We start from the raw sequence: 17,714 nt of genomic DNA, 5'->3' as shown, positions 1-17,714 counted from the left end.
TCCTTAAAATAATCTGTTTATTCTGTATTGAAACACAGGGTTCAGTCATAGGACACTCAGTCAGGTGGAAAGTAGTGATCTCCATTCAGCTCCATAACATCCAACCGCCTCTGTGCTGACCACAGAGGCAAACGCACACTTCAGAGTCCTCAGCAAACAAAGTACTGCTCTGCCTCTGACACAGCGAGTCATAACATTAAATACAAGATGGAGAGTTCGTGGGTTTGTGTGTGTGTGTGTGTGTGTGTGTGTGTAAAGGACGTACTGTTCTGAAAGAGGCATAGTGAGACAGAACTGTCTGAGATCAATGCATCACACATGACTTTCTTGATTGAGAAAAATAACTGATATGCTGGACTCCTAAAAATAGCTATCATAAAAACCTAACTAGCAAAAACAAAAGCTAATTTTCTCTTCTGACTGCAAACCCGGGCGTTTACTTCGACGTGACCAATCCTCTTCATCGGTGTGGATTTCACAACAGGACACATGACACGTTCATGTCCGACAAAGTAGCATGGATTGTTTAAATTCTTCAAAGCCCTAAAGAAAAATAAATATATGTATCTATGATTTATGTAAAATATGTATTTTCATCAAAAGGCCTCTAAGCAGCAGCCTAGTCATTACTCAGTTATACAGATGACGCGTCGGCCAAAATGTATACATTAAATACATTCATTACTTATTTTAATGCACTGACAAAAACTTATTGTGCATAAAGTGTCATAAAACAGACTGTTGGCCTGAAATACAGACGGGCTAAAACGGTCGTCTTCAGAGGATTTGACCTGCATATAAACAATAAATAAATAACCTTGGCATCCTCCTATATTGTATGTGTGTGTACATCATCACTATCTTATATGGCACAGAGACACCAGTGGAGATAGGGGACCACATACATCCAGGGACGCATCGTAAGACTTCAGAGTGCAAACTGGGTTTGTCTATACAGCTGATTCACACCAGTATGTGTCACGTACGCAGATGATACTGTTTTTTTATTTTCTTGGCAAGTTAGTTTTCCACAAGAGAGTTCCCTTACATGATCTCTTAGGTTGAAGACACGTTTCTGAGTCTTGAAAGAGGAAGAAAAGGAGCGAGAGGGGGCCCGAAAAATGTTCACTGCTCCCTCAAGGACCTTGAAGATGCGACTGTGAGTTGCTCTCTTTCAAAACTGTCTCATTGAAACACCAGAAATCATACATGAAATATCAGATGGCAGCAGCCACATACAAAAAAAAAAAAATTCCAACCTTACTAACAATGTAAATAAAACATATTCACTCTAATCTCAAATAAAAGTTTTAAAACAAAGAACTATCTGATAGCCAAAGCAGTGACGTTGCTATAGGCACTATAACACAGTGTCTACACAGCCTGCGTAGCGAAAGCAGCACATTAGCAGAGCAGCAGCAGCAGCTGCTTCAGTCCTCTGTCTGTATCTACACAGGATGCGTTCAGGCACAGAATTAAGTGTAGGTCACCCGAGTTTTGGCAGCTATCAGAAACCCCACACACGATCATTGTAGCATTAGACGGACGACAGAAAAACACGGCTGAAACTCTTTCTATGTAGACAAGCTGTAATGTTACAACAGTAGCGACTGTAAGAGCCCGTTGTGTGTAGACACAATTGATATGCAAGGCAATCTATGTATAATTTACACAAAAAAAAGGCCATGTAGTGTATTCATAGTGGAATAAAAAGGCCCCTGGCTTCTTGTGTCTGTTTATGCCTCTGTGATATTATTACTCTGCTTTTCTCAAATCTGATCTGTCAACATTCTGCTGCAGGTGGAACTTGAGTGCAGTCAAAGTGTGCATAGCTTCAACAGAGGAGAGAAATGTGCAGACAAAAGGCAAAACTAAGACGTAGACATGTTCGATTTTTCTAAATTTCTAATCTCTCCTCTCTCTCTCTCTCTCTCTGAATTTCACTCCCCTTCTCTCTCCTCTCTTTCTCCCTCAGACGCACGTTCACAATGCGGGACGTTATCCGAGCTGATCCTCATACTGCTTCCTGAAGCAGTCTCCGGCAGGGAAGAAGTCCCAGCATCGTTCCTGGTACATCTTCCACACGTATGACTCCTGAAAGACACACAAGCAAAAAATGTCACAACATGAGACAGAATTGGAAATAACGGATGATTTTAAGACATTGTATTATTTACTGACCTGTCCTGTGTGTTCTGTTTCATCTTTATTGATGAGATACATCAGGAAGAACCTGAAAGATAAAAGGGGAAATACAAAGAACAAGGTTATCCACTCATTAAAAACTATTATTTCTAAAAAAAATCAAGGATTTCAAGGCCGTCTGGAAGCTTGGAAGTAAAGATAATTAATCTAAAAATAAAAAAGAAACACATTTAAAGCAGTGCAATTGTCACATCTGCACTCTGAAAGGTAACTCACATGTAGTTGGCTAAGTTATGTTCTTCTAAGGTGTGCGTCTCGAAGCCATGCGGCGTCGTGTCAAAGTAGTCGCTTCCTATTCCACAGATGAAACACTTCGTCTGGAGGGGAGAAAGGACAGTTTAGATTAAACACGTCCCCGTTTTGTAACTGAAGGAGAATTGAAGGTGGATTAAATAAAGTGACCAATTAAATCCCAGTGAGACTCATTATCTTACCTCCATGTCCTCTCTAACCTGCTCCTGCTGGTCTCTCAGCTCTCCAAAGGCATCAATGATCAGACCTGACAGAGAGACAGAAAGACTTCTCGCTAAAGACACAGTCGAGAGGGTTTTCTTTTTGACAAACCTTCCCAGCAGGTCTAAGTCAGGACTCCTTATTGTCACATCATGACAGAAAGGCAGGAAAACTGGATAACATCTTGTCTCTATCAGATCTTGATGATCAACTTCAAGCTGTGTATAAAAGGTCAATGAGCAACTTTCAAATTATTCTGATGGTTTCTGTTTTGTAGAAAAATGAGACAATCCTCGGTATCTTCAGTGTCCCTGGGTCAGATCCGAGGGGGATGGAAGTACCAGTGTGCATTGTTGTCAGCCACAGCGTCTGATTGGATACTACCACTAAGGCACTGTATGGATAGTGACTATCAAATAAATGTATTAATTGTTTTAGTGTGAATATAACAGCATTTAAACTTTCTCTTCCAAACTCTTCTTCTATTTCTGTCACAAATAGATTGAATTCCAATACCGTACTTTAAATTATGAGCAGTTTGCTCAGTTCTGACTTGTATTTACATCCATTTTTACACAATGCGAGAGCAGCATGATGGTTGGAAGCACTGGAAACAAACTGGAGACAGGACTGTTCATACCCTGAATGATAGCCAACAGGATGACAATGACGAAGAAGAAGAAGGTGATGTCAAAGACCACTCGGTAGAGCTCGTATTCGTCTCCAGCCGGGTCCTCAATTTCATCTCCTATACCACCACCAGCACGCACGCCGACATACATGTGGAACAGGTAACACTGTAGGGGGGAGTAAGGGTGTAAGAGGTCAGCTTAGCAACCCCAAAGAAAAGTTGACCTCTTCTAAATCATGCTTCATAATTGCACTAATCTGTCCTATAACTCACAGTCATCATGTCGTCGCACTTCATGTCCGGTTCATCTTCATCCTCACTCTTGTTGTAAAATTTGCGGAAGAAGTTGAAGGCCACCACAGTGTAGAGGTACACCACCACAGCCAGCAAACCCACTGTCATCACCAGCTGCAAAGAAAAGACAGATGTGTCATTTAGTACGAGGAAAGAGAGAAAGCCTCGTGATGCGTCATTACAGTGGAAATGTGCAGACCTGTTTGCCATTGTGAGTGACGGAGGACAGAATGGTGCGCAGGGTTTTGACACCCATGGCGATGTCCAGAAGATGGCAAGCAAAGAAGAAGTTGTTGTAGTGTCCGAGCAGAGACATTAACAGGTACCAACACAGGTAGAGGAAAGTCTAAAAGGTGAAAGAAAAGATGTCAGTAACACCATACTCAAGATTTTCTCATTATACATTATACTATGAACTGTTTCCTTAACTCACATTGTCAGTGAACACAACACCAAACTTCCAGATCTGGTACTTGATGTCAATAGATGTAATCCTGCAGAGAGAAAGACATGTTTGGTCTGTGTTGTTTTCTACTATAAACCTGTTGAAGAACTTGTTTATGTAAATATAGCACAGTACATACCAGGCGAACATTGAGGTGTCAGGTTCAGGCTTCTTTTCATGCATCATGGCACTGACGTCTAGAGAAGCCAAGTCCATACCGAGCAACTCTGCAATCCTCTCTCTGCCGTAGATGTCACCGTATTTATCCAGCACCTAGATCACACACTCACTGTCATTTATCTGCAAGGTACAGTATATCTCTAAAAAACACAGTTTGAACCAAAGCTGTTGGATAAAAACTCACCTTTCTTTTCACAAACTTGTCCCAGTAATTGTTGGGGAAAGTGCTGCATGTAAAGAGAAACATCATAAAATGTTCAGAGACAGTTAATTTCTAATTCTGTATATTAGAGGTCTGCAGTTCAAGCCTAATGTCAGGCATATTTTCAAAGGAATACTGCTGGTTCGGGTCAGGTTCTGATGGTATATTAGTAGAGCCCGACTGATGTATTGGTCAGCTGATCAGATATATCGGTATCGACATACATGTTGTCCAATATGTGCCAATATATATAATTTTTTTTTAAGTTATATAGGCAGCTTTTTACATGTATTTGATATTTTTCTTAATTTAAGTTTAATATATATGTACTTGTTTTTTTTGTTGTGTTTTGCTGTGTTTTTTATTTATAGTTATTTTATAATTATTAAATGCCCAGTGAAGTTTACTGCTTCAGTGCACTGATGTCATTTTATACAATAAAGTTCACTGTGAAACTGTAAAATATCATGCCACCATTACATATCTTTGTCAAGTGTTTGATAACCACAATTGAGGGACTATTGCAAAAAACATGTATTTATGTATATATCCTGTATATACAAGATTATCCGCTGATATATAGATAATATAATATCAGCATCGGCCCCAATAATCCAGTATCAGTCGTGCCCTATATATTATTGCTATTAAATATCAAATATTACCATCAAGCATTACTTTCAATGTTAAAACTTAATATAATGAATACTGAGGACTTTGTTCTTGTGTCAGTTTAACACAAACGCCATTCTGACAGATCATAACTTGCCAGATAGAAATAGTTATTCTCTTGGCTGCGTTAGATGATTATTCAATGAGAGTATTAAGATGTAAATATATATTGAAGAACTTTCAAGAGTCACCAATTTGTCAGGTTTTGTGAATTTAGCAAGTGTGTGACAATTTGGAGAAAGTTTGTGAAATTGCTCAGGCATGTCTTACGGAGTGTTGAGCACCAGTCTGTCCCACTGGCCCTTGATGTCATCGTCCTCGGGCTGCTCAGTGACGTAGAGACCATCAAACTCCAGCTTTCTGGCCAGCTCCTTCTCTCTCTTGAAGATAACCAGAGGGACCTGGGGGAGAAACACAAGACAACTGTATGAAACTTACGAGTAGACAAAGAAAACATCGGTGCAAAGAGGAGTAAACATCACGCACCTTGAGACAGTTGTAGCCGATGATGCAGAGGAAGGAGATTATGGTGTGGACGATACTTAAAAAGGCTAAAGCAGGTTCCATGTAGCCTGTGCTCTCCTCCAAGAAGTAATACAGGGGACCTTCATCATCTTCATCTTCTCCTCCCTCATCTAATCCAGAACCTTCCTCCTCAGCACCAGAGCCTTCAAACAAGCCAGAGCCCTCAAATAGACCAGAACCCTCAAAGTCCTCCTCACCTGGAGGACTGTCAGACACCTGGAGAGGTCAGACAGAAGATGAGTCCCGGAAGACTTGCTGAGTCTTGGGAGTACATTTTATATCTGCGGCATGACATCAAATTCTTTCTACTTTAAATAAGTTGTATCCGGGATCAGGTCAGAGGTTATAGTAGTTAGTTAAAAAAAGCACAGACCTTGTAGAAGAGCAGGATGAAATTGAGAGCGAAGGCGATGAACAGAGCCAAGAATCTCAGGTTGTAGAAGTTACGAGAAAGGTAGTTCTGGGAGGGAATAAAGACGTGAGTGAGACTTGAGTATAGTCTCAGCAAAGCACAAAAGCAACATTTTACTGCATAAATATTTGAACGTGGATATATGCAACAACATGATAGTGGTTGCCAAATATTTACCAGGCAAGCATACTGGGATAAGGCTGTCATGAAAAATTCTATCCCAAGAAAACAATGTGTCGACTCCCTAAATACCAAACAACTAACCAGTCCAAAACAATCAAAATCTCTCACAAACTGAATGAACCTATCAGGCTCCATGTCTAGCATCTACATTCCTTAAAATACAGTACAAATATGTTGAAGCACAAGTCAAACTGTGCTAAGCTAACCAAGAGTGGCTCACCATGAATTTAACCCTCTGAATCTCCAGCTCATTCCACAGCTCGAAGCCCTCCTCGACAGGTTTCTTATCCTTCTTTGACTTGGCCTTCACCGTCTTCTCCTCTTCCTCCTCAGGCTCTTCCTCCTTTACCTCAGGTTCAGGCTCTGCCTTCTCTGCCTTCTCTGCCTTCTCACCATTCTCAGTGCTGGAGAGGACATGAAGAGTGAAATGTACACTGAAAAAAAAAACCTTTTTGGGACTGAAAGAATGTCACTGTTTTAATATTTAATAAACTTGGATGACACAGCTATGTGATAATGTGAACAGACACATTTACATTGCACAGTGAATTACATCTATTTTTAATTCATAATAACTTACACATTATATCAAGCTGAGAGTGATTCAATTAGCATGAGCGCATATTATCTTTAGCAGAAGCTGCTCAGTTTAAAGTTAATCCCGACAAGCAGACCACTTACTCTGCTTTTTCAGTCTCTTGAGCAGCCTCTTCTTCAGGTTCAGCCTTTTCTCCTTCTTCTCCTTCTTGTCCTCCCTCTGCGGTAGTCAACTGTTTTAATGGTAGTTGGCAGTTAATTAACTGATTAATGGGGAAGAGTACAGGTTACACGACAGTAAATCAGAGAAAAACGCCTCACCAATTTTCTCTTCAGCAGCGGCGTGCCCTCCGGAGTCGGAGGCTCTTCTGGTGTCGTCTCACCAAAGTCGCCGAGTCCTCCAGGAGTATTGAAACCAGGCAGGCGTCCACCTTCCCTATCCTCACCATCCTCCTCTTCTTCCTCTCCTACCACTGCATCTAAGAGATCTGCCACTCCGTCTGTATCTTGGACCTCTCTAGCCCCTGGGTCAGGTGGTAGGTCCCCGTGAACTTCGTCCTGCGTTGGATCTGGCATACTGGCAAGGATCTCAGTCACTGTCATCTTCTTGGCGCCCTCCACTAAGCCTCCACCAAACAGCACCTTCCATATGAGTGTGAAGAAGCCCTTACATACACTATAGACAAACATCAAGATACCCATCAGAATAGTGTAGAAGAACGTAACCAGGCCGATCACCAACTCCTTCACCGTCATTTTTCTTAGTTTGCGGTACCGACGCCGCAGGTTACGGAAGGTGAACATGTTGAAGAAGTTAATCACACTTGTCAGGAAGTCTGCAAAGGCTGAGGTTGACTCTGCAGGTCCACCTTCTCCATTGCCATCCTCTCCGTCTCCGGAGTCGCCTTCATCTCCTCCGCCCTCCTCTTCTTCATCATCATCTTCCTCTTCTGCACCCTCTCCTTCGGGCTCAGAGATAGATGCAGCAATGTTCATCTCAAAGATGGTGTCCTCGCAGAAGTTCACAAAGAGCTCCATTTTCTCACTTTCACCGCCCTCATTGACCACGTCGAAGATGAACTGTCGTTTGGACTCTCTGACTTGCGGCATCTCCCACTGGTTGCGGTTCGCCTCACTGATTTCAAAGTAAATGCGCTCGATCTTCCTGCTGTATCCCATGATCTCGATGCGGCCGAGGAAAGGGCGGAAGTAGTTGAGCACGCTCTCCGCCTGCTCCAGGAAGTTCTGAAGGCGAGCGTCGTGGGGTACGTGCTCTGACAGGTTTGTGAGCAGGACAGCAATATTAAACCCGATGTCTTTGGCTGGTTCCTGGAAACGATCAGCAAATTCCTCGAAATTGATCATCTCGTTCTCATCGGCCTCTGAGCAAGAGAGGAGGAACTGGATTTCTGAAGGAGAGTACTGCTTCTGGCTGTCCATGGCCTTGGAGAAGTCCTTCTTGGAGATTAGCCCACGGGGATCAGTCACATAGTCGCGGAAAGCGTCAGATGCCACTATGTCCTTGAGCTTGAGGAACATGTCGAAGAATTTAAGGATCATCTCCACGTTGCTGGAGGACTCCACCAGCATGTCAACCATCTGCTTGGCAATGGTACCATTTACGACATTGCCTAAGAGCGACACAAAGGTGAGAGGAGATGAGGAAAATATAGAACATTTGATGGTATGCGACAGAAAGGAGAGGTCATCACTAGACTGGGAAGGACTTACCCTCAAGTAGGGACAAAAGCATCACTACCATGTCCTTCTGAAGATCCAACAGTTCCTTTAACAGTCCAATTTGACTGGAGTCCTGCAAACAAAGCCAAAACACACGGCAAAAAAAACAAACAAACAGTGGAGAAAACAATGTTCTTAACATGAGCAGTGACTGAAAATTCTCATTTTAATGATATATCACAGTTTGATCTGAGAGGATATGTGCTCCTTTCTGGTAGGATTCAGCTGTTAAAAAGTTAATTGCACAACTACACACATTATGAGAGATAAAATGGTGAGAGACGCTACCTCAGAGTGTGCTCTACTCCAAAAATGATCCTGGGTTTGCATTTTTAAATAAAGAATATGCATTTTTAACATCACAAATAATACACTCAGTGTGGCGGAAAGCCAGACAAACACTGGAAACACAGGCAGGTATAAGAAGAGGGACAAAAAGCCCTCTGCCAGACATCACTGCCTTTCCCCTTTATCTGAAAAAGTGGCGGATGCATGAGAGCAAAGAAGACATACGCAAATCTGCAGACGCTGATCTTAGCAATCCTGAAGACCTGCACCAGATGATAACAACAGCCACTAATCATTTAGACAGTGGTCTACAGTAGTTGTCAGGCTGGTGGAGATCTGGAGGAAAAGGATGTCAGGATGGGCAAGCATCAACTGCCAACTGGTACCTTTTCATACCACAGAAACAACTAAATACACAAAACAACAAAACACGCGAAGCAAGACGTTTAGATGCTTTAGGGAACATAAATGAAATAAATCTCATAAATTAGGAGGCAATCAATAGTGTTTCACGTGAAAGCCTTTTCAGAATCTGAAGCAAAGAGCAAAGTCTAGAAACTAAACTAATTGAAATCTGTAATACACACTTTTGTCTTTGCAGCAGACTACTAATATATTTGGTGTGGAATAAAAATGGCATCAAAGTTTCTATTTAGTTTTTAACCTTTACGAATGGAATAAGATCTTCCAAAATACAGCTAAACTGTCAGAAATTATCTATGCAATTTAGTCCTTAATGTAGATTCAGTACTGATTTTCCTAATGAGCGTTTATTCTTACAGTCTCTGAATCGACAGTCAGTGTCTATTCTAGTTATAATCCGTCTCCGTAGTCAGGGACAATGTCTGATGGCTAAAAAAAAACAACCCCAAACTATAATACTGGTAAATGCAAAAGAAAAACATGGCTTGTGGTAGAGAAAACACACCAAGAAGGAAATGTAAATGATGGAGGTGTTAAGCTGCGTAATAAAGAATGTGATGAAGCATGAGATATTCAAAGAAGCATGAAGAGCCTGTAAATGAGATGGCATTGGCGGAGAGACACAGATTCTTACGCCATTTCGTTGTCCAGGATCAGGGTGCATCTAACAAGGGTTACACATGAAAATAAAAATGTTATCCATCAACATTTTTACTACATTTTTGTATTTGTCTAAGCCTGCATGTTATTTTATGTTATTATTTAATTAATATTATGTTAATATTTTAATCCACAGGCCGACATCTCATTTATGTAAAAATCTTTTTTTTGGAACTTTTTAAATTTCAGTGTTAATTGATCCGCACAGATCAGCTTCCTTGTCCAATACAAAAACATGAGATATGACAGATAGATCACATCCCTACACTTGTAAAAGCAAAACTTACGTGAGCACAAAGTTTCTGAAAGTCTAAAAATGACCACAACTCCTCTGCAAGTACTTATGCAAAGGCTGTTTTTTTTTTTTCTTTAAACAAAACCTAACATTGGAAAGATACTCAAGATATAAAAACACAAAAATGCATTTTAAACAGTAGCATCAGTAGACAATCAACACTGTCACACAATTAGACTGAGTAGGAAACACTGCAGCTCCTTGTTAGGTCAAAAAGGTTAAAGACTGCAGACACAAACTATCAAAAGCAAACACACATTTGTCCAAAGCACAACCAAACCAACACTAAACTCTGGTCAGTATTAAATAAATAATTTCTTAAATTAGGGGAGGTGGATTAACAGTATCAGAAAATGTAAAGTGAGAGAGAATTTAAGTAAAAGAGAGAAAGAGAAACGTTTTTTTTCCTCAAATTGCCTCTGCCATCTTCACTTGAATTTATGTTGTCGACAATCTGAATCAGGTGAACGGATCGGTTTATTTAGGACACGGTGACGGTGATCAGAGGAGGAGTGTAATTCAACAGCAGAATGGTGAATGGATACAACTAGCCAAAAAAAATAAACAACAACTCTAAAATCAAATGAGACTGTGTCAAACCAATTACATCAATTAACACAGCTAATACATGTTGTAATTGATATACAAGATTAGTAGGAACTAACTAATGTTTAATAACAGCTTGTTGTGTAAATCTCTTTGAATGTATAAATGTATGAATATCAATAAAATACTGTATAATTGTATTAACAAATCATTAATAGAATAGCTTCAGAGTAGAAAATACACTGCGTGTAAATGTGAATTACAGAGGAATATAACCCGAGGACATCCTGTAAAATTTCTGTTTTTATTAATTTATAATATTTATAACATGCTATCATCAACTCTATTTAACATAAAATGGTTCAGTAAAGAGGCAGAAACAATCTGACGCAGAAAAGAGGAGGGGAAAGCCAGTTAAAATTAAAAACCAGTTCATTAAACGAAAGAATAATCAAATAAATACATACTTTACTCTGGAGGAACCATGAGAGAGACAGTTCACAAAATTAGTATTCTCAAAATAGACGAGTGATTTAAAAAACTATATAAATTCTTTTTAATTGTTTTTTTTTCATGGTCAACTGTAATACGACAAATACTAAAACATTATTGGATGATTCAAAGTGTTGAATTTTCACGTTTCTGGGAAATAAATACTCAATATGGCTAGAAAAGGGTTAAAAAATGTGATGTAATCATTAGGATGTATCTTACCTGAGCAAGTTTCATCATCATGTGAGCAAAGACGTGCAGGAAACCCACCACAGCGTCCCACAACCTACTGTGGGCCAGAGACTGCTGGTTACCAGTACAGGGACCCTGATAGACACAGAGACAGAAAGTGGAAAATGTGGAAAATCCAACATAAAATATTATAATATTCCAGTGCTTTTATCATGTTAGGAGATATATTTTAACATTTTCCTATGTTTCAAAGGAAATATAATCAAAATCTGTCTATATACTGGACCATATATCAAAAAGGGAGGAAGGCTTCACTGTTCAGCCACAGCAGTTTAAAATTGAGCATTATTTTGTTTCATTTCATTGGCTTTAGTGTCTTGTTTTGGTTTGTTTGATGTTTTTTTTTAGCTTGATTGGGTTATGATTTAGAGAAGGTATATCTTAACATATGCTGTATATGAAGAAATGCATTTATTCTGTTATTTAGGAAGAAAAAACTTGGAATTCCTGTATTTTAATTGCGTTTTTCCAATCTTTAATGGCCGATTCCCTTGTAAAAGTGTTCCTTTGTCACTGCTAACTAAGACATACACAGAGTCGGTGTCTCCTGGAAATCCTGTCTTGTATCAGCTCTTGTGATGTCCGATCAATAATCCTACATGATTTCTTCTGTTGATCATTCATACAGCGGCTTTCTTACCTGGATGTACTCAGTCAAGCTGTTGAACACCTGCTTGGCCACAGTCATTGCTTTGGAGAAATTCCTCTTACCAGGATCATCAATGATGTCTTTTCCTGAGTAGTACCAGTAGAAGTCGCTGATGGACTCCTGCATACAGGAAGGAGGAGGAAGAACAAGGGATTGTTGTATATTTATATCACAGTATTATAATGTATGTTTTATTCTACTTTATGTAATGTGAAAGTACACATTTAGTTTGGCATAAAAGATAAACAAAAGACTCATCCAGACATGGCAAAAATCCATGAAATGTACAGAAAGACATGGCTGTTTTGCCTGATATTTTAGTTTTAAGACTATTTTCATTGTGACTGATTTGGACGTTTTTCACAGTGATAAATGTTTTAATGACAATCAACCACACAAAGTGGGATTTAGTAATATCTATACATTGCAAGGTTTCCCAAAAGAGTCTTAAAGAGCAACTTATCACAATTGGATGTTAAATGACCCTTTAGTAAGACTTTCAATGAGAGAAAGATCTAAGTATCAGTGTATTATAAAGACCTGTAGTCGAAGCAGGTAGTCCACAGTGCAGATGATGATATTGATGGTAGTGGTGCTGCCTGTTTGAGTCCTCAGGTAGTTCTGGAAATCTGAAAATGGACAACAAAAACAAAATCCACTTTAAAATGACATTTCCAACTATTGAAATACTATAAATTCTTAAGTAGTCAAATAATAACTGGGGTTAATAACTCTCAGTAAGAAAGGAAATAGCAGAAATATCCCAACATGTCGAAGTTTACCTTTAACAATCCAGGTAGAGGGTAATTTATCAGGCGCATGTGTAGTACAGTACAACCACAACACTTTTAACTGGAACAGCTTAAAATTAGTGAAGAAACAGAGGTTTGTCGTCTCTGACAGTGCATCATAAGGAAGCCAGCGATCACCTCTCCATGCTGGAACGTCACTTTAAGCCAAGAAACGGGTCTGTTCTTCACTGACTCACCGTTATTATGGCCCTCACAAAGGAGTTGCAGGAAGCGGAAGAGGTCACATGTAAACTCATCGTCAGCCATCACTTTCTCATCTGGACGGAGGAAAATGAAATCCAAATTAATCTGTGCACGAGAAAGTTTCAACAGTCCCAGTACAGAGTGTATATGTGAAGTCTGTAATTTTGCTGTGTTATTCTATTAGAATACACAGAAGACACCAGCGATTAGATGTGTTAAAAGGAAAATACCAGTGTGTGTACTTTTTTTAAGCTCAATTCTTTATTTGACATTTAATTTTTCCTTCATCACTCAAAGTATCCTCTTAAAGTCATGTAAGATATCAATCATATTGCCTTGCAGAAGAAGTACATAGTAAAAAAAAAAACACATTTCTATCAAATAATTCTACTTTACTGTCCTTATAGATGGCACTTTTCTTAGGTTCTCAACACAAAACAATACACTGGCAACAATTTCCATCTTAACAAGTCATTTGATCTATTTTGATCTCTTAAATTCAGATTTTTGGACAACAAGCAAAATAATTCTGCCTATTAGGCAAGATTATTTCACCAATAATAAACAAGATTTGTTAAGACAGATGGTTTATGTGGATTTTATAGTATTCAGATTAGACTTTTGGATTAATTTTGGATTACAGCTTTTTAGAATCAGCACAGAGAGACAGATGCAGCACATTTTTATGTGGGTAGTTCAGTATTTTCCTTCATTAGCAAGATAACTAAAGCACAGAGTGCACAGAGTGCACAGAGTGATGTGTGTGTGTGATGACATTGAGGCCGTGTTTAGTGCACTTGTGCTGTATGTTTGCATGTTTGTATGAGCGTCTGAGCAAAAATGGTAAAAATGTCAGTACCATCACCTCACACCACTCCCCTGCTTTCATTAGAATCATTAGAATATGTTAGTAAAAAACCACAAAGACCTCTGAGTCCCCGTCCATTTGTCAGCAGGAAAAGGAGGCTGAAGCTTCCATACTGACTCCACTTTTGGCTTTTCTTTCCTCCTGTTCCCTCCCACAAACTGTACCTTTGTCTACAGTAGCTTCTGTAGCTACATAACAGGCTACAGAAAACATCTATTCAACAAAACTCAAACAGACAGCATATCAAACACTGGTCACATCACATTGAAATGGACATGGAATACACAGAGAAATGAGGACAGAGCACCAGAGAATAACAGATATACTGTACACACACACACACACACACACATATAAATATATATATATATATATACAGGCTCACAACACTCATGAGTCGTGACACAAATGTTGACAGTGAACACAGAAATACAGATAACTTCAAGGCACACTGTCATGCAGGACAGATCTACTGAACTCTGCAAACTCTAGTAAGCTATGAGTATGGGACAAATATCAGTACACACTGACTCCAGTCACAATCAGAAGTTGTGAGTTAATCACAGTTTTGACTTAAATATTTGCACTTCATTACATTTTAAACCCCATCCATTACAAACTACACATTTTATAGCTCTCTATTAGCATGCTATCAGAAACTGGCTATTTGAAAAATTGCGTCTTTGTCAAAAATGCACAAGCATGCTCAGATTTAACTATGACGGTACATAAACAAACAAAACAAAACTGCGGCGGTGATGTCGGGTTTCACGTTTTTTTTTTCCACAACAACAAACATTTACAAAGTGCCAGGGGAGGAGTCTGTAATTATAGTAAGCGAGTAATGTCACTTACTATAACAGATACTGAAATATATATACAGTATCTGTAAGTAAAGGGCTGGAATCACATACAACAAGTAATGAATACATACAGTATTAAATCATTACAGGATACATAATTCAGCAGTAGTTAGTGCTTAAACTTTTTTGTGATTTTATTACTCCTGCATTATTCTGTCTGTTACAGCATTACAGTATTTTTTGAAAGGCTAATAGAGATCTAGACTTTTCTTCTTAACATTTTATATTAACACTTAATTTTTCAGTCTATCCCTCTGTTTCCTGTATGAACCACCCTTTGCCACTCATTAAACTCAGATGACCACCTGCTCAGACTGTTGGTAGCTGTGTGTAATTGTCCTGAGAGGACAAAGGATTGGTGGAGAGAGAACTAACTGTCTTGCCAAACATTATGCAGGATCAACAACAAGCCTTTTGGTTGTTGCACTTGTAATTGCACTTAATGCACCCTGTTACTTAGAATATTGTCTTGTTGAATAATTCCTAAAACAATGAGGTCACAATTAAATGTTGTGACCTGATACGCTGTGATGATAAAACGGGGAAAATAAAAAATGATGTGAAGTCAGTGGGCATTTTAGGGAACGCGAGGATTTATATGCAATGGTTTTACGCAGATGGTCAAGCCGTGTGGGTCTATTACCACATGATGGACGGACCAACTAATAATAAATGATGGGATTAAAAGGGAGATACAGGGTTTAGAGAGCCCCTGTTGCTGCTGCAATTCATTTCAGAGTTTCTAGGACATCAGGTCAGTGCAGTTCTCCATGATCTACTTGAGAGAACTAAGTGGGAGAGGAAAGAATGAGGTTACTGCCTTTCCTTCCCATCAGGGACAATTCCCAGTGGCCTGCCTGATTCGTCTGCTGATTGGCCCGGGTTGTCAAAATACAAAATTATTGAGGTAAATTAAAGCAAAAACAACACGGGACAGCCACATTCATTCAGATCTGTAGGCATGCAGTCCCCCCTCCCTTTGGTTCAGTGAACGTAGCCTCCTACATCAACAACAACATCGCCTGGAAACGTTCCAGTCTGTTCGCAAAATAAAGTAATGCAGGGTTTTCCCTACCATTATAACACTTAGGTACAGTGTTTTTTATAGCACCTAAACAGACAAAAACTACGTTGAGAGTTCTCTACCACGTTTTGGTGTCATTTATGATTGCGCTACCTTCTCTGTCCTCTCCTCTGCTCTCTGTGTTTGACTGAGGGCGGGGCTCACACAAAGACACACAGAGCAGCACAGAGTGGACAGCAGAGAGGCCGGTGGAAACAGTGAACCAGGTGAAATGAAGATAACGTTTTACTCAAGTTAATGACAACTACATTAAGCGCAATAAAACGTTTGCAAGTAAAAAGTCAAGAAGTAATTTATCAAACTATCTGCAAGCGATATTTTCAACTGCTTTGACGGCAGTGGCCCATGCACCGCCGGTATGTTTTACACAACTACAGCGCGCTGGTTAAGCTAACAGCTAATTGTTACGAACAAGCTAAAAGCTGTCTGTATGTAGCCTAACTGTTTAGCTTAGTTTGTAAGGTAGCATTATATTAAAATTTGGCAAATTCTTGTAAACGTATATAAAATATACGTTTATAAATATATATATATTATATATATATATATATATTATATATATATATATTTTATAAATATTGTAATAATAGTCAAAAATGATGATAGTTTTTAGTCAAATAACATCAAATTTTCTTTTTTTTCTGCCTGTTCTCACTGTCTTGCTGACTCAACTATTATTCTGCTTAATATGATGAAATAAGAGCACCTTTGTGATGCGGTTTGAAGATTTGGCTGTGTAAAAGTAGCCTACATATGTGGAAGATAAATAATAATAATAATGCAGATTTATGTCTCGGTCTAGATTCATTTGTGTTTGGGTCCGGAGTCTGCCTATTGAGTACCCCTGGTCTATGAGGTGGTCTAGGTAGGTGTGAGATTCCCGGCCTGAATTTTTGTCCCAGTCCGGCCCAGTGCTTCCCATTGATGAGTCATAAGACTGACAGTGTCGGAGTTACAGTAGATCTGTGATAAAACACTCAAGGATGAAAGTGTAACTTTACAATCACTTCAAAAGGGAAAAAGGCGGAGATACAATGCATAAGTACAGCTGTAGTATCATGTGCATCATTGTGAGGTTTCCATTACAATGTAACAGTGAGCAAGTAATTGTAAAGCTATATTTCACTGGGTCCTTGAGTGCGAAATGAAATGCACATTAAGTTCACAGCAAGGAAAAGACTAGTCAGGTGAAGAGCTAAAAGAGACAGAGAGGACAGGAAGGAAGGAAGAAAAAAAAGGGAAAATATATGAGAGCAAAGATTCATTTACCACGTTCTAGCTTCTTATCTGAGAAATGTGAGAGCAGCAAATTGACAGGTGGGAAAGACATGGGCATGAGGGGTAAAGGGGTTGAAATGGGCAAAGTGAACGTAATGTGGGAGAGAGAAAGACAAAGAGAGACGCAGTGAGTCCAGAAATCTCATGGCTTGTCAGCGGGTGAACAGTTTCATACATGAACGGTCAAAATGCTATGATCGACACTCTAACACACTTACATGAAAATATACCTGCAACTAGACATCCATAAACAGGCACACTCAGACAAACACAAATGCACACAACAATAGACTATACAATAGACACACTAGAACTACAAATATGTCACATTATATCACAAACCAATGCAAAATGAGAACAACAATGTGGCAGTGCATGTTTGTGCGTGTGTGTTTGTGTAGCAGTCTGTAGGACACTATGTTAAGATATAAGACGCAGTAGACGATACTCACTAGTGCCTTCCTCTGAAACCATCCCAAGTCCCTCAGCCTTGTTCTGCCTCTCAAAAGCATTCAGGTCCAAAACGCTGTCAACATCAAATA

The 17,714-nt window shown here is 39.3% G+C and overlaps 1 protein-coding gene across 7 annotated transcripts in view; it reads right to left on the bottom strand.

The window, feature by feature from the left end:
- ryr1b (ryanodine receptor 1b (skeletal)) overlaps positions 1-17,714 on the bottom strand; it is a 76,319-nt gene continuing 58,605 nt past the window's right edge. For 4 of the 7 annotated variants that reach the window (XM_067595343.1, XM_067595346.1, XM_067595344.1 and 1 more), the window contains 23 exons: positions 17,625-17,698; positions 17,164-17,181; positions 13,073-13,153; positions 12,625-12,713; positions 12,076-12,204; positions 11,406-11,510; positions 8,471-8,552; positions 7,061-8,370; positions 6,884-6,972; positions 6,423-6,606; positions 5,981-6,067; positions 5,569-5,823; positions 5,353-5,483; positions 4,393-4,435; positions 4,168-4,301; positions 4,017-4,077; positions 3,783-3,929; positions 3,563-3,697; positions 3,299-3,455; positions 2,640-2,704; positions 2,422-2,522; positions 2,182-2,233; positions 1-2,094 (listed from right to left, as the gene is read on the bottom strand). In XM_067595343.1, coding sequence (XP_067451444.1) covers positions 1,999-2,094; positions 2,182-2,233; positions 2,422-2,522; positions 2,640-2,704; positions 3,299-3,455; positions 3,563-3,697; positions 3,783-3,929; positions 4,017-4,077; positions 4,168-4,301; positions 4,393-4,435; positions 5,353-5,483; positions 5,569-5,823; positions 5,981-6,067; positions 6,423-6,606; positions 6,884-6,972; positions 7,061-8,370; positions 8,471-8,552; positions 11,406-11,510; positions 12,076-12,204; positions 12,625-12,713; positions 13,073-13,153; positions 17,164-17,181; positions 17,625-17,698 — 3,625 coding nt within the window. In that variant the 3' untranslated portion in view covers positions 1-1,998. The remainder of the gene's footprint in view (positions 2,095-2,181; positions 2,234-2,421; positions 2,523-2,639; positions 2,705-3,298; positions 3,456-3,562; positions 3,698-3,782; positions 3,930-4,016; positions 4,078-4,167; positions 4,302-4,392; positions 4,436-5,352; positions 5,484-5,568; positions 5,824-5,980; positions 6,068-6,422; positions 6,607-6,883; positions 6,973-7,060; positions 8,371-8,470; positions 8,553-11,405; positions 11,511-12,075; positions 12,205-12,624; positions 12,714-13,072; positions 13,154-17,163; positions 17,182-17,624; positions 17,699-17,714) is intronic. The other 3 variants (XM_067595345.1, XM_067595348.1, XM_067595349.1) reach the window with 1 other exon arrangement.

This window comes from Thunnus thynnus, chromosome 7, assembly GCF_963924715.1.
Source record: "Thunnus thynnus chromosome 7, fThuThy2.1, whole genome shotgun sequence".
NCBI lineage: Eukaryota > Metazoa > Chordata > Actinopteri > Scombriformes > Scombridae > Thunnus > Thunnus thynnus.
The sequence above is the reverse complement of the archived record's forward strand: the minus strand, read 5'-3'. Positions and strand labels throughout refer to the sequence as shown.